Source organism: Orcinus orca, chromosome 14, assembly GCF_937001465.1.
Source record: "Orcinus orca chromosome 14, mOrcOrc1.1, whole genome shotgun sequence".
NCBI classification, from domain to species: domain Eukaryota; kingdom Metazoa; phylum Chordata; class Mammalia; order Artiodactyla; family Delphinidae; genus Orcinus; species Orcinus orca.
In genome coordinates this window covers 8388267-8413283 of record NC_064572.1, presented here as the reverse complement: position 1 = coordinate 8413283, position 25017 = coordinate 8388267, and the positions used below count along the sequence as shown (strand labels likewise).

The window sequence follows — 25017 nt, the reverse complement described above, 5'->3', positions numbered from 1 at the left end:
CAGCTGGAGGTGACCTGGGTCTGGGGGGTGGGTGGGCACGGCTGAGGCTAGAGATGGGGAGGAGAGCATTTGGTCTGAGGGCTCAGAGGACTGGCCGCCCAGCACAGGCAGGAGCTGGTCCAGGCTTGAACTGGGAAACCGGTGAGTCCACAAACAATAAGATGGATAGAGGGGGCAAGACCAGCAGAGCCTGGACCCAGGGAAAGCCTGGAGAAGAGAGGAAGGAACTGGGCAACGTGGTGTCTATTCCCCTCCAGCTGACAGAGAAGCTGGGGAACAGGCCGGGAGACAAAATTCTGGGTGACCCAGGGAGGCGACATGTGCACAGAAGAGACACGGCATGGGCAAACACCAGTCAATATGCCCAGCTCCCCACCACTACACACACCACACCACACACACACACCCTACTGCACACGTGCGTACACACAAAAACATACAAGCACCACACATACATATACACACCACACCACACACATACAAACACCACACACATACATACACACGCCACACTACACCGTACACGTACATACAGTGCACACACACACACCCCACCACACACATCACGTACCACATCACACACACAGACCATCACACACCACACCCCACCCGCACCCAAACGTATACACACGCGTCACACCACACCCACACACCACTCATATGTACACACATCATACATGTACACACACACACACCCCACATCCTGCTACACACATACAGTGAGGAAACCTTGTGCCGGGCAGCAAGAGTGACCCCGTTACTAGATGGCCTTCCTAGACCTGGGATACTCCGTAGGCAAGGGTCCTGGAGCTACTTGGACATCTGGTCAACCCCTGGTGCCACTTGGGGGATGAGTGCCCTGAAGGGGAAAAGCAGCCGCCAGGGGCCACACAGGTCATGGTCCTGCCACCCTGCCGGTCCCAGGCACCGAGAGCTTGGAACACTTAGAGGAAGGTGCCCTGGAGCATGGCTTGTGGGATCTAAGGGCGGCACTGTCGGGAGGCCCCTTCTAGTTCTGTGGTCCCAAGAGTCAACTCTTCACACCTCAGTTTTCCCACTGCTGTTGGGCCATTTCCAGATGATGCAGTAAAACCTACTTACACACATATTTGGGGTTCAGGGCCCCTCCCCCAAATTCACTAGTTTAATAAAAACCTGTGCATGACGATTTGTCTAGATAGCGGATGTCTCCCACCACCTCTTGGTACTGTCATTTTTGTGAAACACTTGTGGTCCTTTTGAGAGCTGGGCTAGGACCCATTGCAATGCGCCATCAACAAGCACAATCTAGATTTTATCTGTAACACCCAAACTAAGTGCTGAGGGGCAAGTGGGCTGCCCAGTGGGAGAGCACTCTTCTCAGCCCAGACCCTCCCCTGGGCTGGTGCATCTTTCTCTCAGGGCAGGGAAATCTGTGCGGCCAGGTGAGTTGACAGGTAGATAAGGGACTCCTAGGGCTAGAAGGGTGCTTGTGGTCCCTCAGGGCAGAGAGAGGAGTGAGGGGCAGCTCCCAGCCCAGCAGGACAGAGACCTGCCCAGAGGACTATGTTGTCCCTTGGTCCGTCCTGTCTCTGAGAGAGTCGTAGACTGTTAGACGTGGGTCCAGGTTGACCCCGGCCAGTGCAGGTCCGGGCCCCACCAGCACTGCCCCCCGGGGCCACTCCCACTCATCCTCAAGGCCTTGCCCTGCCTTCTCCTTTCTCAAAGTGAGTCTGCCTGACCGTACAGCCTAGACCAGGCTTCCTGTTCTATCCTCAGGTTGCACACGACTCTTCTTCTTCCTAACATTTATCCCAACTGCAAATAAATCATTATTTATGCAATTACGGATTAATTTTGACACTTTGCAAAACTGTAGGTTTCATGAGGGTGGCGACTGTGCATGAGTTGTTTCCAGTTGTCACCTCAGAGATGAGTTCCATTCTTGGCATGTATTCTAATAGGTTTTCCATAAATTGTTGTTGGGCAAATGAACAAAAGTGGTACAAAAAGAATGGGCGTTGGGGTCAGACAGACCTGGATTCCTTCTGGGTGACGTTTAGCAAATAGCTGAGCCTCTTTGGACCTCAGTTTTCTCTCCCTAGGTGGTGAGTAGAGTAAAATTTATACTGCAGCCATGTTGAAAGATTTATAAACCTGGCATGCAGCAACTGCTCCATAAATATTAATTCTTTCTTCCTTCTCTTTTAGAGTTGAGAATACAGAATAATGCCTCTTCTTTCATTATCACATTTCAATAAAAGAGGAGCTCACTGGACTTCCCTGGAGGTCCAGTGGTTAAGACTTCACCTTCCAGTGCAGGGGGTGTGGGTTCGATCCCTGGTCAGGGAGCTAAGATCCCACGTGCCTCGCGGCCAAGAAAACCAAAACATCAAACAGAAGCAATATTGTAACAAATTCAATAAAGACTTTAAAAATGGTCCACATCAAAAAAAAAATCTAAAAGAAGAAAAAAAAAAAAAAGGAGCTCACAGTTCAATCTGCCCACTTCTCCTTCCACTGTCTTCTCAAACCATCTGAGCCTCGTCCCTCCCTCATCTTTCCCTGAGGCCACTCTCCAACTTGCCCATGGCCTCAACCCACCTCCTCTTGGCCTTTGACGAGCGCTAAAGGGTTAGTAAATGATTGATCAAAAATGCTTTGTGTGGACACATCTCAGTCCCAATGACTCTAAGCCATGTGACACCCTGCTCAGAAGACCTCTTTCAGGCTGTAACTCCTCACTTATCAGAACTGCCCCCTGGCCTCTGGAACTCCACCTCAAGCTTCTTGCACTGCCCCCTTGGACCCCTCCTAGGCTGGCTGACTCCTATCCCATTCCCTCTCCCCCTGGATTTCCCTAGCCGCTCCTCTCCTCACTTTGACTCTCCCTGGGTAAAACACCTCCTCCCACTGGCCTTGGATTACGCGCTGGTGGTGCACTTGTCTCCCGCGTCTGTGTCCCCAGCCTGGACCGCCCTCTGGAGCGTCAGAACCGTCTCCCCAAGTGCTCAGCACTGGGTTCCGATAGAAACCTCAGAAGAAACCCATCCAAACTCAAACTCTGAGCAGTCCTTCCCCAGAGCTCTTGTACCTCCCATGTCCCACTCGGGGGTTATTGGTTTCATCATTCTCTCAGGAGCCTCAGCTTGGAAACGTGATGCCTGTACGTTCTTCGTCTTTCCTCCAGACCTCCTGTGACGGTATCGCTGTTAGAGTGAATTTTTCGAAGCAGAGGTCCAGCCTCATGCCCCCCGCTGTGCTCAGAGGTCTTCGATCCCTCCCCTCCGGGCATCGCCTCTACCCTCCGAAGTGGTCTTCGGGCTCTAACCAGCATCCTTCCTTCCCTGTCACTCACTTTACACAGCCCAGACCCAGGCTGGCATCTTGTGTGTCAACTCCAGTTCCTGCAGACTTTGGCCTGAAACTGTGTCTGGGGAATTCTCGCCATCCCCGGGGGGTGGGGGGCGCAGCCCAGGAGCAGCAGTAGTTTGGTTGCCATCACTGTCCCCCGCTTCCAGCCCCTGGGCTGGCTGGTGACCCCCAGACAAGCCCCATGCTTCCCCACCTCTGTTACTGTCATATCTGTCTCTACCGTTGAAAAGCGCTTCTTTAACCTCCAAGCCCAACTTATTTATCCTTCAAGGTTTGACTCAGGTGACAGGGAGAACCCTGAGACCTTCCCCAGCTTTGAGGGATTGATCTGAAAGCATTTTGTGGGCACCTTCCCACCTGTCTGAGTCTAGTTAGCGTCTAATAGTCCCCCAGGTAAATCACAAGCTTCTAGAAGATGTTTTTGCTTGGTTGTGTGTTTCTCCCTGTGCCTGTCAGAGGTCCTCGCGTGGAGTGGGCGCCCAGTGGCTATTTGGACAACGGCTGGGCCGCTCAAGGCCGTCTGGTCAGGCCACCCCCAGGCCACCTGAGCAGGGCTTTCCCCTTCCCGCTGCGCCCATGAGCCCGCACATTTTTGGGGCCTCTCAGAAGCACACCCCAAGTGGACTCCGGCCCAAGGCTTGGGGGGCTGGCCTCGGGCCATCACATCTGGGGGCCGAGACGCATCACACCACCACACGGGACACTCCTGTGTCCCACAGCAACAGCCTCTGCTCGGGACAACTTCAGTAAATGTGTAACTCGACTGTGTACCGGCTCAGTCTGTCAGAGGCAACAGCGCGCATCGATCTCCCTGGCCTCCTGGACGGAGGCCCAGCATGAGAGTCGCCTGGCCTGGGGTCTGTCCCCCCAGGCGGGCAGCTGCCTGAGGCTCCCACCCCCATGGCCCAGCGCCGTGATGCAACCCCTCCCCCGAGCCTGAGCACAGGGCAGCCTGGGAACGGCACGGTCCCCACCCTTCAGACATAAATAGGGCCTCAGTGGCCCAGCCAGAGGAAGAGGCCACCCCTGTCTTGGGGACGAGAGCAGAAGGTAAGCGGGAGCCTTCTCCACACCTACCCCTCCCCAGCTCTCTCCCTGCGGGGGGCTTGTCGCTGTGGGAAGAAAGCTGGGGGCTCTGCTGGGGGCAGGGGAAGAGCTGCTGGAAGGCCACCGCTAAACAGCACCCAGGACACAGGCGCCAGGGGCCAGTGGTAACCTGGGCTGCGGCGGACATTACCGCTGAAGACGCTGAGGCTGTCTCTTCCCCCAGGCCTAGGCAGTCCTTCCTCTGAGCCCACCCTGGGTCTCACCAGGGGACCTGCTCCCGTCAGCGACAGGCAGGCTGGCTGGGTCCTCCGGTCCCTCTGAGCAGGGCTGGGTCCTGCGGGGCTGGCCTGGGAGAAGACTCACTGTGGTCAACAGTCCACTGGGTCCTCTTCTGGCCAGAGGGGCAGCAAGGCTTGTGCAGGCAGTGGAGCTGGGGGGAAGGGCAGGCTCAGTGAGCCCGGGCTGCGTCCGCACAGGGCTCAGGGGAGTGGTGGCCTCGTCTCCTGCAGCTCTGTTGAGGCAGTGCTGGCTCTGGTCCCGGGCTCCCTGAGCCTTGGTTTGCCTATCTATAAAATGGAACCAATGGCAACGCCTGGCCTCCCTTGCTCAGGGACTGTGCGATAAATTAAGAGTGCTAATACAACCTGAAAGTGCTTCCTAAACTTTAGAATAAACGAAAAAGACCCGGTCTTATTATTTTGGCTCACGTGTAGTATAGATTAGTGCTTAAGAGTGTGGACTGTGGAGTCAGGGGCTCTGGGTTTGAATACTAGGTCTGTCTCTTACTGGCTGTGTGACCTTGAGCAAGTCTCTGAACCTCTCTGTTCCTCTGCAAAACAGCACTAACCCATTCATTTAGCCACTACTTGCTGAGTACTTGTTGACACATTTTGGGGAATGTGGGACACATACGTGAACAAAACAGAGCAAGAGCCTCACTCCTGTGGGATTTGCATTCATTGTTTAGCGTCGCAGTACACGCTAAACAGAAGAAATAAAAGAATAACTGAGTGATACAGAGTGTGGCAGGTGACCAGGGGCATGGGGAAGGGAAAGGAGGGCAGGGGGAGTGAGTCCAGAGTGCCTGGCGTGCCGGGGCCAGTCGCAGCATGAGATCTGGCGGCGGCGAGGCGTGGGCAGGAAGGTAGGGCTGCTGTGAGGGTCGGAGGACGATCCTTGAAATCGCTACAACAGTGATCCTCCTTACACATGCCTTAGCTGCCGTCCTCACCATTACCCTTACGCACGGGGCCCTGAGAAGTAGGGAAGCCTAGAAGGAGGGGCTGGTGAAGGGGGAGGCCAAGGATGGGTGGGTGGAAGAGAATGGAACCCAAGGAGAGGGCGTCAGGCCAGGCCGGCCGGGTGCCAACTTAGAACGGGGGCTGCGGCCACGGACCACAAGTGAGAGCCAGCGGCAGGCTCGGAAGTCACCTGGAACGGTGCTGTGCCTCCAGGACGCCAGCAGGGGGCTGCGATCACCTGCCTGGCCCCCACCCGGGACCCTCAGGCCGGTCGCTGAAAGGGTGCCGCACGCTCAGGCCCCAGTGCTTTCCCCGGCGACCTGACTTGCTGTGGCCTTTTACATCCTTTTACACGAGACGTCACCCGGCAACTTGGGCCGCCGTACCAGGAGGGCCTATGAAGAGGGGAGAATCTTCTGTCCCTTGTTTCCGTGTCGTGAGAACAGTGGGTTGTGTCAAATGCCTTGGAAGGAGGGGAGGCAGGGGCTGAGACCAGAGGTCAAAGTTCCCTTGGCAACCCGGCGCCTAGAGCAGGGCGAGCACACAACGCGTGGGGGCTGGATGCCGAGGGCAGGTGCAGTCAGCACGCCTGGGGCAGGAAAGCACGCTGACCGGCCGTGCATGGGTGTGCAGGAAGCTTCCAGGCCTCGAGGTGACCTGGAGGCGGAGGCGATGTCCCACAGCTCCAAGGAGGCCCAGGCCAGCTCTGGGAGGGCAGCGGGGTGGCGGGGGGGGGGTGGGGAAGCTGAGCAGTAGCCTGGTAGCACAGCACACCCCTTCAGAACCACGAGGGAGGTGTCGGTAAAAATGGCTAGAACTGAATGAAGCCGTACAGGCGGCATTCACCCTGTCAGTGAGAACCATCACAGAATAAACGGGCAGAGCGGCCCAGGGGCCTCCTCTCCCAGGGGTTCGGCCCACTGCCGTGCTCTTGGCCAGAGGTGAGGCTGGGGCAGGGTCGCAGGGCTCTTGAGCCCAAAGGGTGCTGGAGACTGTCCCGCCCGCCCCGGGTGACCCGTGTCTAGGGAGAGGCTCTAAACCATTGCGGCACATCTGTGTCGCCTGGGAGAACGCAACCCAGACCAGTGAAATCGGGCTGTTGGTGGGTGGGGCTTGGCGGGGTGACAGAGCTCCTCGGGGATTCCACTCGCAGGGAAGAGGGAGCTGGTGTGGGGTTGACGCAGGTGAGGGATGCCTGGGCTTCCCCGGGCTGAGCCCACGGTGCTTTGTCCCAGCTGCGTGTTGAGACCACTGGGAGACTAAAATCCCCTCCCCAGACCCCTCCCCAGGGCCACTTAGCTAGCATCTCTGGTGGGGAGGCCCAGGGCTTCATACTCTCTAAGGCTTCCCGGGTGAGTCCCCTGAGAACCGGGGTAGAGTAAAGTAGGTTGGAATCGGTTGTCTGTTCCATCCTTGCTGTACGACCTGGGGAACATTTCTCCACACCTTAGAACTCCCCTTTGTGTGTCTGCAAAGGAGGGAAACAATTCCTTCCTTACGCGATCGTGGAATGGTTAGATAGGATGATCTATGGGAAAGGGCTTTGGTGAACTGTCACGTACCAAATATAAGGTCTCCTTTCTTAGATTATACACCAGAGCTGGGAAACGAGGGGAACATTCCCCAGGGATACTACACAGCTGGATTGCTCTTGCCAGGCCGATTTATAGCACAGGAAGAACCTCTGTGTGTGTTAGTCTTGTACTCCAAGCTGGTGTACCACCTACCCTGGGGCTTGAAGGCCCACAAAGACCTGCTGTCTGCCCCACGTTCTGTTCTCTGGGGAAAACTGATAGCCATAACCATGTGGGCATATTAGTGCCGTGGGCTGCCACGAGTACCACACGCTGGGGTCTTAAACAACGGAAATCTATTTTCTCCTGATTCTGGAGGCTGGAAGTCCGAGATCAAGATGTTGGCAGGGGTGGCTTCTTCTGAGGCCTCTCTCCTTGGCCTGCAGGACGGTTTCCTGGCTGTCTTCTCCTGGTATTTTCGAGCAGTCCTCCCTGTCTGTGTTTTAATCTCCTCTTCGTATAAGGACACCAGTCAGATTGGATTAGGGCCACCCTGATGGCCTCATTTAACCTACACTACTTCTTTAAAGACTCTGTCTCCAAATATAGTCACTTTAAAATATATTTTTTAAAATATTTATTTATTTTTTTGTTTTGGCCGCGTCGGGTCTGAGTTGCGGCACGTGGGATCTTTCGTTGCGGCGAGCGGGCTTCTCTCTAGTCACGGTGCGTGGGCTTAGTTGCCCCGCAGCACGTGGGATCTTAGTTCCCCGAGCAGGGATCGAACCTGCGTCCCCTGCACTGAGAGTCGGATTCTTAACCACTGGACCACCAGGGAAGTCCCTAAATATAGTCACACTTTGAGACACTGGGGGTCAGGACTTTGTTCACGAAAATAAGCAATAAACAATCTATATTAGGAATAGAAAACTCTTTGATTTGAGCCAAACTGGGGACTATAGCAGGGAGACAAGGACACAGGAAGCACTTGAATTGGGCTCCACCAGGCAACAAAATAGAGGAGGATTGTAAAGGCAAACACTGCAAAATTACATAAGCTGTTGGTCAAGAATTAGGATGGGCACTGGCAAGAAGTAAGGGGGTTTGTTTAGCAAGGATCGGTTGGGGTCCAAAAAGGTTGCACAGTTACAAGGGGAGACCTTGAGACCATAACGCTGCAGCTGGCCCCTGCTAGCTGATAGGATTTTGAGAATGGCTGGTGGTGTCCTTGAGTCTGATAGAGTTCAGAAAATTCAAGGTCCAGTGATGCAGGAACATGTCTGAAACCACCACTGCAGTGGCCACCCAGCTCCACTTTGGATAAGCCAGAATGACTTCCCCATACCTCAGTATGTAAACATGTCTCCCATCAACTTCAACATTTGGATTTTTAAATGTTTGCATAAATATCATGATACTTTTTTACTCAAAGTGTTCCTTTAAAAATAAGTTAAAATGTTTCCAGATTACTCTTCTGTTAGACATGTAATTATTGACCAAAGCATCATATCACTAATTAGCACGAGGTAAAAATAATACAAGCCACTCACATATTCTTGCGATATTTTGTGAAAACATTTGTTTACATTTTTTACTTGACTTCATGAGCCATTTCATATTTTTTCTTTAAAATCTACAAATGTCTTCATATTCAGGCATCCTCACCACTCTAAAATGTAAACAAAACAAAACCCAAACCCAGCCCCCAAATAAAACCCCACGAAAGCACGACTCAGCCCACGACAGTGCGGTTTGCACCGGGATCATATACATAGATATTTTCCGCAGAGCTCTGAACCACTTCCTCTCGACATTTGTTAAGACATGGAGGGATTTCTCCTGTGCTGACTGGTTGTAGGGAATATGGCTAGAGGGCATTCAATAATCCTCTTTCACCCTTCACAAAATATTTCAGGGTCTGCAGAAGTGAGCACCCCGTCAGAGATGGTTCCTGCTGGCCTGAGCCTGGGGGCCTCCGTCCTTTGCCTCTTGGCCTGGGCTCGCCTGGCCCCTGCAGACCGGGTGTATATACACCCCTTCCACCTCCTTGTTTACAGCAAGAGCAGCTGTGACCAGCTGGAGAAACCCAGGGCGGAGTCGCCCCCAGACCCAACCTTCACACCTGTCCCGATTCAGGCCAAGTCGTCCGCCGTGGACGAGCAGGCCCTGCGGGAGCAGCTGGTTCGAGCCACCCAGCAGCTGGAGGCCGAAGAGCGGCTGCGGGCCGTGAAGGTCGGGGTGTTGCTCAACTTCATGGGCTTCCACATGTACAAGATGCTGAGCGAGACACGGAGCGCGGCCAGCGGGGCTGTGCTCTCCCCGGTGGCTCTCTTTGGCACCCTGACCTCTTTCTACCTGGGGGCCTTGGACCCCACGGCCAGCAGACTACAGGCGTTCCTGGGCGTCCCGGGGGACGATCAGGGCTGCACCTCCCGGCTGGATGGTCACAAGGTCCTCTCCGCCCTGCAGACCATCCAGGGCCTCCTGGTGGCCCAGGGCGGGGCCGGCAGCCAGGCCAGGCTGCTCCTGTCCACGGTGGTCGGGCTGTTCACGGCCCCTGGCCTGCGCCTGAAGCAGCCATTCGTGCAGGGCCTGTCTTTCATCTCCCCTGTCACCCTCTCCCGCTCGCTAGACTTGTCCACGGACCCAGATCTCGCTGCTGAGAAGATCAACAGGTTCATGCAGGCTGTGACGGGGTGGGAGATGGGCAGGCCCCTGACAGGGGTCAACCCAGACAGCACCCTGCTCTTCAACACTTACATCCACTTCCAAGGTAAGGCCAGCCCTCGGGGGGGCTCTGCCCCCGGCCGGTGCAGGAGGGTGGCAGGTCTTTGTACGGACTTCGTGTCCGACGTCTCAGTTCAGCTGAGCAGGGCTGGGCCTGGAGAGGGGCAGGGTAGCAGATGTGGAGAAGTACCTGGGGCCGCCCTCACGGAGGACGCAGTGGCTGCCCCACTGGGCTCCGTGGATGGGCACTGGCCGAGCCTCCGCCTCCCCCGTTGCTGCCCTACTATGTGCAGCTACTGCACTGCATCCTTTTACTTTCATCACTGAATCCCCTCGTGATGCAGTGAGAGGTGTGATTTGCCTTCGTTTACCAGTGAGGAAACAGACTCAGAGAAACAAAGGGACTGGTCCCAGGTTCTAAACTCACGTCTCGTGGCCGTGGCCCAGCTCCACGCTCAGAAGGGACGGGTTCCTGTCTGTTGAGAAGATCAAGGGCTCTCGTCCTTGAGAAGGTCACTGTCCCATGCAAAAATAACCAGTTTGCTTACATCACTTTCATATTGAGAGAGGTTATCACCAAAAAAAATGCCTAAGACACAGGCTGTTCATTCATTCGAAAACAATCGTTGAGGATGTAGTACTTGTAGGACTCTGAGCTGGCGCCTCAGAGGGGACAAGCAGGGAGGCTGCACAGGCCCCGCCCCCAGCTTGCTGACTGTGGTTTACCAGAAAGCTGGATCCCCCGGACCAGTGCCTCAGCCCCAGAGCTGCAGGTAAGGCGCTCTGGGAAGGTGGCCCGGGGCTCAGCGTACTCGGCGAGAGGCGTCACCTGGGAGAGGACAGAAGGAAGGCCTGGAAAGTGGCACAAGGCTGCCAAGGTCAGGGCGAGGAACCAGAACAGGAGTGGCTTTGTTTGGCCCGAGCTCAGAAGGAGAGAATGGGACAGTGTTAGGCAAGGCCACAAAGATGGGTCAGGGCCAGACTTTGAGACTTTGGATGTGATGCTGGGAGTTTGGAGCTGTGGGTGTCTGGGAGCTGAGTGGCAGACTTTCTGCGCAGAGGTCATCCCTGGCCTGCACTGTGGGGACTGGAGGCTGGGAGAGTGGTTGGAAGGTTACGCAATCGCCCGGCAAACTCTCCTGGGAGCAGGCCCTGAGGTCTCGGCTCTGTGAACGGAGGGGCGGGCTGAGGAGGGCTGCGCGTGAGGTGCTGTCGGGACGTGCAACCTAGCAGAGCCGAGAGACAAGGAAGGCGGTCGGAGGGCAGGGCTGTGGGGACAGGCGAAGGCTGAACAGAGCGCGGTCCTTTCCTTACTCTGACAATATCCTGGAAGGCTGAAAATCTACAAAGAAAAGGCCTCCAGCCTGCCTTTGGGAGCAGGGGGAAGGTGCTAACCCCAGGAGGGCGCAGGTCCCCGCGCTGACAGGTCCCGGGAGCAGAGTCCAGGCAGGGGCCATGCAGCCAGGGGTGGCCGCACCCCATGGAGGGTGGAGGGGGCCTGTGAGCTCGGCCCGCCGTCCCTAAGAGGAGCCCGGGAGGAGAGCTTAATGCGAAAGGCCTGCCCCCCAAAAGGCAGAGCCAGAGAGCCACTGGCGCCAGAAAGGGCCTCACCAGTTTTCCTAACCTGGCGAGACGTCCTTAATCTCTGGATGAGAACAGGGTGCTGTGTTCTTCAGTCGAGCAGAGAGTAGCGGGCAGCCACCTTCGTTTCAGACTCCCGTATCTTTTTTGGAGGCAGCATCCTTCTTTCCCTTTTAGTTTGTTGGTGGAAAAAATTTAGTCCTTCTTTCCCTATACACTAACCAGCCGCCTGCCATGTCTGTGGGCCGGCGTGGAGGTGCCCTGGGGAGCCAGAGGACAGACACTGCAGCTCCTCGTGAGCAGCCCTCCCGAAGCCGAGCTTGTCTGTACACACAGGGCTCCGAGGATGGAGGACAGGGCAGAGGCTGGGTGCCCTGGCCACTCCCTCCTCACAAGACCCAGGCTCCCTGTCCCCAGCTCCCTCACCCCTCTTTCCTTGGAGACCTCGGGCTCAATAAGAAGGGACCCCTGACTCATTTAAGTCACCTCTGCTCAGATCTCCCAAGTGCCAGGTGTCCCAGGGCCACTCTGCGATGGGCTCATCTCTCAACCTCACCTGTTCTCCCAGGGACAACCACACTGGGCCGTTCAAGGGCACTGGGATGACCGCAGAGGGAGGGATGTGCTGGTGCGCCCCCAGGTGCCAGCGCCTTCAGCGAGCTGCTCAGCAACAGCTCAGCTCAGCAAGCCCCATGCCACAGCCCGCCCCTGGGGGTGGCAGGGGGCAGGGAGGGCTCGGCCCCCTCAGGGCGCAGCACACAGGTAGCACGTAGCACTTCTGCTCACATCCACTGGTCACCGGATCATCTGTCCGTCCCCAGCAGCACCGAGAAACGTGAAACGATTCCGTACGCTGGTGGAACGGTGCACACGCCTTGAGCGTCTGTCCAAACCTGTAAAATGTCCAGCACCAGGCGTGAACTGTGTGAACTCTGGAACTCTGGGTGACGATGATGTGGCCACATCGGTTCCTCAGTGTTACCCAACGTACCGTCTAGCGGGGATGCTGGTTGTAGGGGGGCTGTGTGCTGGGGAGGGGGGAGTAGCGGACATACAGGAAAGACCTGCACTTTTCTGGTAATTTTGCCGTGAACCTAAACGGCTCTAAGAAATAAAGTGGTTCCTCTGGTTTGTTGTTTGTTTTTTAAAGTGAGCATGGCAGAGCCCAGGCTTGGGGCCAGGACAGCTCTGGGTCTGAGTTTACCTGGTTATTAGCGCAGTAGGGTCCTCGAGCTCAGTTCCTTTGTGGGCCTCAGGTTGGGGCCTGGTGTGGACTACGCCTTCAACAGTGGCAGTTGGTGGATTTTGCTGGAGGAAGAATTGATGGTCAGGGGTCCTGGGGCTGAACTTCGGGGGCCAGGAAAGTGCAGAGCAGCCTGGGCTGGGGAAAGGGAGGGGGAGGGGAGGGGAGGGGAAGGGGGTCTGCGGCCCAGCCCTGCCCCACGCCTTCCCTCTCCTGACTCTTCCCTTCCTGTCTCCTGCCGGGTCCCCAGGAAAGATGAAGGGGTTCTCCCTGCTGCCGGGGCTCCAGGAGTTCTGGGTGGACAACACCACCTCCGTGTCGGTCCCTATGCTCTCGGGCATCGGCACCTTCCACTACTGGAGCGACACCCAGAACAACCTCTCCGTGACCCGCGTGCCCCTCAGCGCCAATGCCTGCCTGCTGCTCATCCGGCCGCACCACGCTCCCGACTTGCGGCAGGTGGAGGCCCTCACCTTCCAGCACAACTTCCTGACCCTGATGAAGAATCTCTCTCCCCGGTACGGCTCCGGGAAACTGCTTGGACCCTCCTGGGCTGTGCCCCTGGAGTGGGGAGCTGCATGACGGCTCTGCCCGGGCGGTGGGGGGCATGGGTGGCCACGGGCGCGGTGTGGGCCGAGCCCTGGGCGCCCAGCAGGTAGGGTGGCGATGGTGCCTGAGCACCCTCCCCCCACCAGTGCACCCTCCATCCGTGGACCCAGCTCTCTGGGTCCCCCTCTGGGTGCAGGAGAGGTAGGGGAGGAGACCCGCTTTTCCCCATGCTTCCGTTTACCCGCAGGCTTGGGCGGCCCACGGTCAGTACTCCCTCTGAGAGGGGACCTTTGCCGTGTGTGACCCGCTGCATTCCAACAGCTTCCTGGGGGCTGACTTTCCTGGAGCCCTGGGACCCCTTCAAGAGCCCTGGGAGTAGGCGGGCTTTCTTGGGGTGCTGCTCTTGACTCCAGGACTCCCCTAGTTTGCTGCCTGGGTCATCTGTTCCTCTTTCCCACTGCGACTGGGGCATCAGACTTGCTTACGTATCAGGCCCAGAGCAGCGGGTCCAGATTCTGAGACAGGCACCAAGGGGCACAGAGGGCCTCCTGAGGTCAACTCTTTTTAAGTCATTTTTTGAAAACTGTGGTAAACACATAACATAGAATTTACCACCCCAGCCATTTTATAGTGTATATCTCTGTGGCATCAATACCTTCACGTTTTTGTGCTACCAACCATGTCTCCAGAAACTTTTCATCTTCCCAAACTGAAGCTCTGTCCCCATTAATCACTAACAACTCATTTCCCCTCGCTGCAGCCCCTGGCGACCACCCTTCTACTTGGTCTCTGTGAACTCGACTCCTCTGCGTACCTCCTATAAGTGGTATCACGTAGTATTTGTCCTTTTGTGTTGGGCTTATTTCACGGAGCATAACGTCCTCAAGCCTCATGCATGTTGTATCACGTGTCAGAATGTCCTTCCTCTTTGGGGCTGGGTAGTATTCCAGTGTGGTATCTGCCACGGTCTGTTTATCCAGCCATCCGCTGATGGACACCTGGGTCACTTCCACCTTTTGGCTGTTGTGAATAGCGCTGCTCTGGACATGGGTGTACTGTCAACCCTGTAAGGGTCTGGTGCATCGCTGGAAACATCTATGGGCTCTCAGGGTTGCCCAAGGAAGGCAGAGGTAGTACATGGAGGTGAACTGACTTGACCTAAGTGACATGCCCAGCACAGAGGCTGACATCGTACCTTCTCCCCCTCCCACGGGGAGCTCACCACTGAAAGGGAGTAAGACACGACACGTTATTTTAGAGGACAGCGTTTTAAAGTTAACCAACGAGTATGCTTTCAATGCAGCCAAGCTAAAAAAGGAGTAGAAAAAAGAATAGACAACTATTCACATCAACCCCCAGAGAGCACTGTTGTTAAATACTGTACATCCCTCCCACAGAATTTCAAAGAAAATGAAGGTTTTTTAAATTGTATTTGTTGCTGAAAATTTTCCCGAGACACCCTAGCTGGGTGAGGCTAGCAAACGCCCCCTCATTCGGGGACACATGCCACCCGGCTTCCCGGGTTTTCCGTGAGTCCGGTGTGGCCTGGGGCCTCACAGCTGGAGCTTGGTAACCGTGTGTCATCTCCCCAGGGCCATCCGCCTGACCATGCCCCAGCTGACACTGAAAGGGTCCTACGACCTGCAGGACCTGCTTGCCCAGACCAAGCTGCCCGCCCTGCTGGGCGCCGAGGCAAACCTGGGCAAAATCAGCGATGCCAACCTCAGAGTTGGAAAGGTACCGTGCCGCTGGCGTCTGTGCCTGACGTGGGCTCTGTGTTCCCGGAGTCAGGAGGCACGGGTGGGAGGGACACAGAGGCGGCCCGGGGGCAGGAGGAGAGAGAGGAGGGCGTGGCCGGGCGGCTGGGGGCCCAGGGTGGCAAGAGAAGTGACCGGCGCTCTCTGGGGCTTGCCAGGGACAGCTGGAGAGCGGCAAACCTCTCCCCACCACGTGCTCTGGGCTCTGTCCCACCTGCCCAGCCTCGGGTCCTCCCCAGATCCTACAGCAGGGTCGGGACGGGGACCCGGAGACTAGTGCCTCTAGGCCGGCTGCTGGCCCTGCCACACGGCTCCTGGCTTCAGGGACGCACTTAGCAGCAGATGGACGGTCCTGGGGCACAGGGGGCGATGGACGCCCGCAACTGAGAAATGCCTGCACGCTGGGAGGGAGGGGAGGCCGGGTGGCTCACAGTCCTGGGCCCGGAGCCCTCTGCGCTGAGTTCGCAGAGAGAAGCACCTGCCCGGGACAGCAGGGGAAGGTGGAGACGGGCGGGTTTGGGGGACACTTTGGGGAGGAGCCATCACATCGTGTGAGTCAGGCAGAGGGAGGGCGGGCAGGCTGGAGAGCGGTCCTCCCCCAGGCCCGGGCCTTCAGGAGCAACCCCCAGGCTTGCTGCTTTGCAGGTGCTGAACAGCGTTCTCTTTGAGCTAAAAGCAGACGAGGGAGAGCAGCCCACGGAGTCTGCACCACAGCCAGCTGGGCCCGAGGTCTTGGAGGTGACCCTGAACAGCCCATTCCTGTTGGCCGTCTTGGAGCGAGACTCGGCTGCCCTGCACTTCCTGGGCCGCGTGTCCAATCCGCTGAGCGCTGCGTGAGGCCCGCTGCCCGTGTGTCACCGCCGGTGTCACCACCCGTCCCCGTTCTCTTCCATGGAGTCCACCTGGGGCCGCGAGCGGCCGTTCCTCCTGGGAAACGCGCGCTGTGTACAATGAGCATCCTTCTCAGGCGGCTGGGGGGATGCAGGGCCATGAGCCCGTGTTCAGTACAGGCCACTGCTCCTGAAAGAGCTTGAACACGCCAGCTTGTTTTTGAAACCCAAAATGGTTTCCTTTTTCATCGAGGACAGAAATTGGGCTTTAAAATTAAAACATCCCTTTCTCATTGCCCCAGGCTCACCTTTGGCTTATTGAGTGTGACGATGACCTGCAAGTGGTCCATGATGCGTTCCTTTCTCTGGGTTTCTCAGCTTTTCTTTCCCCTGATACTTGTGGTTTTTGAAAAACACATTACGAAAAACAACACAAGCGTCTGAATGTACGTTAGACTGTAATCCCATGGCTGGCTATCACTGCGGTGTTAATAAATGTCTTGCAACAGTAAGCAAAAATGAAAACCTCTTTCACTCAGCAGCAGCAGCGGGACTAATGTGTGCAAGGCAACTGACAGGCTGTACCGACAAAAGGGCCTTTTCGGCCTTGGAGCCGTGTCTGGATGGGGCTTTCGTGGAAGGCACAGGCTGTCCTCGCCTCATCTGGACAAGTTCCAGGTGTGCAGACCAGCTGCGCGGAGCCCGCTGGGAAGCACCGGGTGGCAGACAGCCAGGCCCTTCCTCCCGGACACGTCCCGGGATTGCTGCTTACAGAGGCTGGGCTCGGAAGGTGGAGAGAGAAACCTTCACCCGTGAACGTGGGCACATCCCTCTCCGTCTGCTGAGTGCCTGCCTGTGCCCCACTTTCTAAGTCTCAGGCAGAGCCCGAGAGGGAGGTGGGCCCTCGCAGGCTGGCCCACGCTGCTCGCCCCGAACTGTGAAATGCACGCAGAGCACCTTCAGTCCCTGCCTTCCATGAACACTGAAAGGACTAAGCTGTCTTGAAGTGTGGCCACTACCCATAAGGGCCAAGGAGCAGGGGAAGGAGCCGGAGGCTCGAGGGCTGGGAGTGGACGGCGTCTTTGCTCTGCTTGTAGGAGCTGCCCCGCCCACCCCAGACTGGGCCCCTGCATCCGCTCCAAGGGCCCGGCTCTTCCGGACGGAACTGTGGCAACGGGGTGGGCGTCTGCTCCTCCGACCACCGAGGCCGGCAGGGGACAGCAGCTCAGCTTCTCTCCCCACACGCCCAAGCCCCCCTCTGTAGTCTAAACACCTCTCCCCAGTTTCAATGTCAGGGGAGACCGCTGTCCTTCCCAGCCGTCTAGTCTGCTGCGCCGGGCACATGAGAGGCATCCCAGAGATGGGCGGCTGGGCAGGAAGCCCAGCTCCAACACTTACGAACTGCTGTGTGCCTCAGATCCAGTTACTTTGCCTCTCTGGGCCTCCCTGCCTTTATTTGTAAAATGGGAAACACCTGAATGAATAACTGAATAACCACCACCAATACGTCAATGGCTCTCAGTCCACACAAAGGCCACGACCTCCCTGTCTGGAAGTCCTGCTCCGCAAAAGTACGGCAGGAAGGGGGTGCCTATCTGTGGGCAGCTGTGGCAGGCTAAATAATGGCACCCAAAGACGCCCAGGTCCCAATCCCTAGAACCTCTGAATGTGACCTTAGATGGCAAAGGGGGCTTTGCAGATGTGATTAAAGGTCTTCAGGCGAGAAGGTGATCCTGGATTATCTGCGTGGGCCCTGGGTGCAGTCACAGGCCTCCTTGTAAGAGGGAGGAACAGAGAGACTGGAGGAGGAGAAGGGAGATGTGACACGGGGCCACGGGGCAAGGAGTGAGGACAGCCCCGCGGAGCTGCACAGGAAGGGCAGGGTCTTCCGCTAGCGTCCGGGGGAGCACTGCCCTGGGAGCCTAGGAGAAAGGCAGGCCCACAGGCCCCGCCCAGACCTCCTGAGTCGGAATCTGTATCTTTGCAGGAGGCCCGGGGATCACCTAGAATTTAGCACTGCTTTAAGCGATGCTCAAAACCTCCCCTCCAAGCACATGCTTCTAGACGGGAACGTGGCCACCACCCGTCAGGACCCACCACTTGGAGTTAGGGTCTCGAGGGGACAGAAGCATCTGCAAATCAGAACCACAACCATCATGGTGTCTTCTGTAATTCCTAAAACAACTTCAGATGAAAAAGGGTTTTTATTTTCAAAACAGGTGCTGGCTACTGGATTCAGAGCTGCCTTTCAAAACAATCCTCCCAGCACATGCCTTCCTGCATCTGACCAGTATCTGTGAGGGGGCTGGGTGCCCAGCTTTGGCTGAAGTCGCCTGGATAGACCTGGGGCAGCCGCACCACGGCAGCCAGAGGACGAGGATGCTTGTGCTCTGGCCTCACTTCCAAAAGCAACCGGCAGGACACTAACGGACTCGCCGCTCTCCGCTCCGGCAGGACACTAACGGACTCGCCGCTCTCCGCTCTGGAGCTCTTTCTCAGATGCGCAGAAGGCTCAGGACGCTGCAAGGATACTCAGGACCGACGTCTTGTGCACCACTTGACACAAAGGATTAACGGGTTAACGGTAGGGGTTGGTTTCTCTTACACATTTCTGCAGCCAACCGTGAGTCTTCCTGGGGTTGCGAAGTGCTTATCCAGTGACAAGGTCATCACCTGACAACTATAGGTCCCTTCAATCTGACATTCCAGCTGGGCACGAGCCCCGGCCCAAGGACGGCCAGGGAACGCGCCTCACGGCCCCCGAGGGATGTCATCGGATCCCAAACCTGTTACCGACTCAACTCCTTAATTTCTGTTTCCTCACCTGCAAACTGGGAACAACAGTGCTGGAGTTGGAGGGGCTGATAAACTGTATCCCTGTCCACCACGTCCTGAAACAACCGATAAAGGCAAAGCAGCCAGGGAGATGGGGACAGCGCCAGAGCCTATCGCTGACTGAGACCGGGCCACATGGCTGCCGAGGCCCCGAGGGAGCCCGCGCGATGCGGAGGCAGTGATGCAGCGCGTGCAGCGCACCCCGTCACGCCGAGCTGCAGGCTCGCCTCCTGGCACGAGGCCGCGCCCCAACTCCCAGGTGTGCGTGCAGCTCCGGGGCGGCGCCAAGGGGCCGGCTCTCCCCGCCCCGGCCCCTGCTGCCCACGGGCCCAGCAGCGCACAATGGGGCGCCGGCGCCCCCGGCCAAGCGGGCTCAGCCCCTTCGCACCAGTCCCTCCCACGGTCTCACTCGCCCTCCTGCGCCTCTGGCCAGCTTCCTAATGTTGCGCAGAGTTAGGACGCCCATCCGTCCAAGGGCGGGGCCCTCCCTGCGGGGAGCGGAGGAGGCCAGAGCGCTGCCCAGCTGCGCCCGCTGCCCTCCCGGGGGCTCCCCTCCCCTCCCCCGCCCCTGCTCTGGCTCCACCGCCCAATCCCCGCTGATGCCTCCCAGGTCTGCTCCCTTAACTCCCGGTCACCCTTCTCCCCCACAGAGCTAACCTTCGACCAGACTGAGCCACGAGGAAACGCAAAGGCAGAGCAGGAGGCGTACCTGCTCTCACATCGTCGTCGGGCTGAAGGGGCCCATGCCACGGCCCGGCACGAGCGCTCGCACGCGCGTGTGAACCTGCGAACCGACGAACCAGCCACGCACTTTCAGTACCTCTTTCCAGCACTCCCAACTCTTCTCCCTCCCCGACACGCAGGCGTTGGTTGCCGGGAAGGTGCGTCGGGTCACCCTCCCCTGGACCAGAACTGCCACGCGCCTGAAGGGAGGCTCTGGGTGGACAGGACCCTGCAGGTGCCAAGAAGAGGGGACGTGTCGTCAGAGGCATGACTGCGGAGGAGCATCTGACTTGTGCGGAATTCACACATTAGAGGTACACAGGCTTTGGCAGACTCTTCTTTTATTTTGGAGACCAATCCCCCCGCTGGTTCTTGCTCCTGACAGAGGCCTGGGTGACCTGCACTCTTCCTGAACGCCTAACGGGGGAGGGGGAGCCACCAGGACTGCGTCTTCCAGAAAGTCAGCAAGTGGGCAGTTACTTGCATTGTGGAGAAGGGCGTTTGCACACAGTATGGTCACCCCTCTGCAGCTGGCCACTTCTAACTGCAGGATCAGGGAGACGACTTTTTATATTCATATATATATTTCCTTCAATCATATTTTAGAAATCAGCTCTGCCACGCTAAGATTTACAATAAAAATAAAATAATTTGCTCTGTAAACTATAGTAGAAAGTTTCAAATGTCTTAGTTAAAAACTATCTTCCATACAACGGAAAAAGGCTTTTGTATTCTTTTTGGGTGAAAGAAAACCCAAATATGCTGCGGTGGGAGGCCGTCCTGGCGCGTTGCTGGGACCCCGTGCAAGCGCTTCTTGGCTGCAGGCCATGAGAGAACAGAGCCGCTTTCTTCCGTGCAGGCGCGAGGCCCGACTTCCTCTCCCCTGGGCTCTTCCAAGATGCTTAAGGCTGCCCCGCCGTTGCCTGGTCCTTCGCAGCAGCAACAAGCTCTGTAAGAGCTGGAAAGCTTCTTATGTCCTTTGTCCGCAGGCCTATCTTTTCGATCTGCAAAGGCCACGGGGATGAATCAAGTTACTGCGATGTGAGCTGAACGTGGAGAAGACCCTTACAAAGAAGGAAACAAAACACGCACCCTCACCTCACCCTCCACGGAACCAGAAAAGGGCAGCTCCCTAGTGACTGGTAGGATATTTCTTCCTTTCAAATAAATGCAGTAAAAAAAAATTTCCTTATTGTAGAATTTATTTCGGGGGGTCATTCTAAGAAGCCAGTGTTAAGTTATCTCAGTTCATTAAATCAGACTCTCACCAGGATAAGAGCCTCTTTTGCGGACTGGAAGAGAAAATTCACACTAAGAGAAATAATAAAGTGATTTTTTAACTGAAGCATTTTCAAAAAACAACTGGCCTAAGACCTTCATTTCTTAGTGTGTCATCCACAAGCCTTTCTTAGAAGCTGATGCAGTCAGACAGCTTTGCACAGCAGCTGCTGTGGATTATTTCAGTGCCAGAGACGCAGCATGCAGCGTCCCTCCCACCTTAACCCAACAGCTGTCAGGAACTACACGCGCACGCGTGCACAAGCGGACCTGGAAAAACCCAGACGGAGTATCGAGTCTCTGCCGACGTGCTGTGGCTCGTCTGGGGGCTGGGGTCGAGGACTGCCTTTTCCTTCCCTCCCCGGCCCACAACTCTTTTGCTTGTTTGCTCTTCATGTGTCTATAACCAACTTTCCTGCCTGTCAAAAGACTTCTAAGTTTCTCTTGAGAAATAAAGAAACAAGGCAATGGACTTCTGCCAGAATGCATCTCTAAATTCACCCGAAAGGGGAAAATTTAGATTTTTAGTGATGACCCTGAACCGTATGAAAGAGTGACTAGAAAACAAGGCATCTTCTGATGGGAATGTTATGATCCCACTTTTTCTCTAGCAAAAAGGTCTTCCTTGAGGATCTACTGCTATAGAAAACCTAAGCAGTTGACAAAGCCAGTTTCTGAACACCCCAAAGCTCTGACAGTCTGTGAGGACAGAAGGCCGTGCGCGGAATCCACACCTGCCCCTACGTGATGGTACCTACGTGAATGTCCACACGCCGTGACACAAAAATCTGTGTTTTATAGAAAACCTACAAAACGCAGGCAGGGAAGCAAAGAAGCTGTGCTGCGATATTTTTCAAGCACCGCACTGAGAAGTCAATGGCCTAACTCTTCTCCTAAAGTCAAACTAACAAATATCTCAAAAGACCCTCATCTGGCACCCGTGACGTATCAGGCACGTTCCAGGCAGTGGACCAAAAGGACACCATCTCTGCCCATGGGCACAGCCCCAGTGGCTTCGGGAACATGAATGCCAGCGAGCCAAGAGGATGTCAATTCCCTGGACCTCAAAAAGCCTGTCTTTTCTTTCTCATGTTCCCTAGGGGCCCATCCTCTTCCTTCAAGCGTCTGGGGCCCTAGCCCTCTTTTCCAGCACCGGGAATGGGCTCCCGGCTCCTCCCAGCATCTCTGGGCTCAGGTGCACCACCAGCTGGCTGCCAGGCCCTCGGAATGTGGAATCAGGCCCCCTGGAAGGACGGCGGCGCTCGGGTCACCTGCTCTCCTAAATATGCGACGTCCAAGGCCAACTGCAGCCTGATCTTGTCGTCGTCACTCATGCCGCCGCCACTGGGCCCGGCGGGGGTGGCGGGAGCGGTCCTCCTGGCTTGTTTCAGCCTCTTCAGGCTCTCCTCCATCTTCCTCACGGAGTTCAGGACGTCCGACACGGTCTCATAGTACCTTGAGCACGAGACACACAGACTGGTGAAAGAGACACAACGCCAAACATGCCCGCGAGCTTTGTGGACCAAAACAGGGATTTTTAAGATAAAAATTCAATTCCAGTAAAAAAAAAAAACAACCAGCCATGGTAAATACTGTTTCTCAAGACTGAAAGAAAAACAGGGTCTTGACTGTCTAGCACTGCATCCTCTCGGAACATAACAACTATGTACATGAATTCTGTCTAAAATTTCAGTCCTGAACACTAAGCGAGAATCACAGGCCAAACTGTCTTTCTCATATCAAGGGTGAACAGCTTCAGCTCGTTCCCCAATGCAAGGAACAAACTCATTTACCATCAGTTCTAGGAACAGCTCATCTTTTAAAAAGTATTTCAGAACTTTTAAATAAAACTAATTGCCTTTAAATATTTTCAATATGATTTCCAAATTATTAATGAGTTATATTTCAAAATTTTGTTTACAAGCTGGTTATTTGGAATATATTTCCCCACAGAAACAGTATTATAACTCATTGTTATGTTCTAAGTTAACTCACAAATGCTGCTTAACTCATAACTGGTCGAAAGAAACAAAATAGTACTGCAAAATTAATAATTAAAAAAAATCCAACAATAAAATCAAATAATATACTTTCTGACATAACTCAGTGCTGGATTTGGGGAAAAGTAGGGGGAATCGGAAATGAAGAGATGCTCGACCACAGTGATACTGAACACCTCCCCTGTTCTCATTAGTTTTAGGATTTTGACACCCATCCTTCAGCAGTTGTAATTACACTGCACAATGAGTGTTTCCGCTTCCTTGATTACATGGGTCTCCCCAGCGCAAGTCTGCTGATTACGTGGCATGACTGGAGCCATCATGGACTGACAGAGCTGAAGAGAAAGGACCTGAAAGGAGAAAGCGTGCCTGGACTCGCAGAACATTCCTGCATGAAGCGACGTTAAGGACAGTCCAAGGCAGTGTGCCGGGGGGATTGTGCAATATGCCTGGGCCCTGAAAGGTGTGTGAGCTGGGAGAGGCCAGGCAGAGCCTTGGGTGGGGTGGAGCGAGCACAGTCGGGGAGGGACTGAGTGCCCGCACCCTGCCTTGTCCAGCGATGAGGCCACTGGATGTTCTTACTACCTTATCTACAAGCAGCCTGTGATGGTCCCAGTGATGTCTGACTTAGGGCTTTTCTAAGCAAGTCCAGAATAGTCCGCTTTTAAGTTACTTACTTATGCGTGCTGTCAGAGAGAGCGCCTTCTAACCACTGCTGAATTATGGCTTGTTTGAGCTTATCCTTGTGCCCGCTCTGAAGCTGGTGCAACGGCTTCAGAGCACTGTCCACATAAGAGGAGGCTGTCGTTGGCACCTCCTGGAATAACGTTGGTAGGGGTTAAAGATGAACAGAAAAAAAAAAAAAGAAGAAAGAGAGTAAGTTACCCAAACCTCACGTTCAAAAGGGCATTACGCAGGTACCAGTTTTGAGACACATACAAGCGTTGTCCACAGAAAGACCCCTGGAGACCAAGAGGGAGCCGTGGAGAGACAGCCGGGGAGGATGATGCCCGGAGCGACTGGACTCAGGCTCCCTAACCTGCTGTCCACACAGATCACCTGGCCACCCCGTTAATTCCAGGTCTGATTCGGTGTGTGTTGCAGGGAGGGGAACGGGGCCAAGTTTTGAGATGGCACATTTCTAACAAGCTCCCACCAGCGACCGTCCGCTGCTGGCCAACAGACCACCACGTGAGAGCTTAGGATCTAGGGTGTCTGACTTTTCTTAGTTTTGGTTTCTTCATCCGTGAGTAAGGACACGGACGCTCACTCTGTAGGACTAATGAGGGTATAAAGTCTTTAGCACGGTGTCTGACCTAAGATGCAAGCGCTCGGTAAATGTAACACCCCGTTGAAGAGAAAAGGAAAAGTTGCTAGATTCCTAAAGGAAAAGTAATGAATTTGGCAAAATAAAATAGGTCTCTCCCACTTCAGACCAGAAAATCGGGAGATAAGGTACTCTTGCTAGAAATGGGAATTCTGCTGGAGTGTCCCAGATTTTAAAAGGAAAAGGAGAACAGCCCCAGCGGAGGTGAGCTGGGTCTCAGCTCAGCACTCAGCACTCAGCCCAGCCGCTCGCTGCACCCAGAACACGGGCAGGGCGGGACGAGTAACCCAGACAGCAGCAGACCAGACAGCAGCAGACTAGGCCGCAGGCTCAGCGCACAACAAAGACGCGGCCCCGCCCAGGCGTGTCTGTAGGAACTCCGGGATATTCCAAAGGAGCACAATGCTGCAGGAGATTCTCACAGTTCCTGAGAATAATTTCAGTTGTAAATGGCCTAAAATCCAACTATCCAACTGGGAGAAAAGAAAATCTAGAGGGAAAATAAGTGAGAACTGACAAGAATGAAATGAGCATAAATAAACGCATGAAAATGGGAGTTCAAGAGGGAAAATTAAAACGCTGGTAAAAACAAATCCCCCCAAATCCCCATTCTACAAAGTGAGGACACAGAACTCGACTCTGAACACCAGTGTGAGCTTAATTTTTCACCTTATAAATGCCTTTAATATTTTTTAATGCAGCTTTTTTTTATACCTTACCTAGTAAAAGACAGGAGAAAGCAGGTACTTCCAATGACAATATAAAAGAAATAAGGTAAATTCAAATCTTTTCAAGTATAAGATACGAAGACCAAAAGAAGGGTCGGACTTAAAAGTATTCTATTAAAATGCTTCCTTTGAAGATACGGTTTTTCCTTAAGGCCAGAAGTCCGTGCTGTGCCAGTCCAACTACCTCAGTTGTGTCTGTGCCACGTCTACTGAGGAGCCCCCTTCTCACGAATAGGGTTTCTCTCCAGGAGACGGATTCTCCCCCCGAGCACCTATTTCTGTC

At 55.2% G+C, this 25017-nt stretch overlaps 2 protein-coding genes across 8 annotated transcripts in view; one reads left to right on the top strand and one right to left on the bottom strand.

Annotated features, from left to right (window-relative positions):
- The first annotated feature begins 4194 nt into the window (after positions 1-4194).
- AGT (angiotensinogen) lies at positions 4195-16203 on the top strand. The gene is made up of 5 exons (XM_004281588.3): positions 4195-4404; positions 9072-9929; positions 12958-13225; positions 14849-14993; positions 15659-16203. Exons 2-5 carry the CDS (start codon positions 9101-9103, stop codon positions 15848-15850), a joined length of 1434 nt encoding a protein of 477 aa, XP_004281636.1. The 5' UTR covers positions 4195-4404; positions 9072-9100; the 3' UTR covers positions 15851-16203.
- A 1825-nt stretch (positions 16204-18028) lies between these two features.
- The window catches only part of COG2 (component of oligomeric golgi complex 2), a 43270-nt gene continuing 36281 nt past the window's right edge, over positions 18029-25017 (bottom strand). For 5 of the 7 annotated variants that reach the window (XM_033408932.2, XM_033408934.2, XM_033408937.2 and 2 more), the window contains 3 exons: positions 23357-23496; positions 21951-22134; positions 18029-19630 (listed from right to left, as the gene is read on the bottom strand). In XM_033408932.2, the coding sequence (XP_033264823.1) occupies positions 19394-19630; positions 21951-22134; positions 23357-23496 (561 nt within the window). In that variant the 3' untranslated portion in view covers positions 18029-19393. Of the gene's footprint in view, positions 19631-19725; positions 20406-21950; positions 22135-23356; positions 23497-25017 lie in introns of those variants that run through there. The other 2 variants (XM_004281566.3, XM_012537357.3) reach the window with 1 other exon arrangement.

Excerpts from the sequence above, each read along its gene's own strand:
- AGT (XM_004281588.3), top strand. The coding sequence starts at position 9,101 with ATGGTTCCTGCTGGCCTGAGCCTGGGGGCCTCCGTCCTTTGCCTCTTG. Across the intron at positions 9,930-12,957 it reads CACTTACATCCACTTCCAAG|GAAAGATGAAGGGGTTCTCC; the intron begins GTAAGGCCAGCC and ends CCGGGTCCCCAG. Across the intron at positions 13,226-14,848 it reads ATGAAGAATCTCTCTCCCCG|GGCCATCCGCCTGACCATGC; the intron begins GTACGGCTCCGG and ends TCATCTCCCCAG.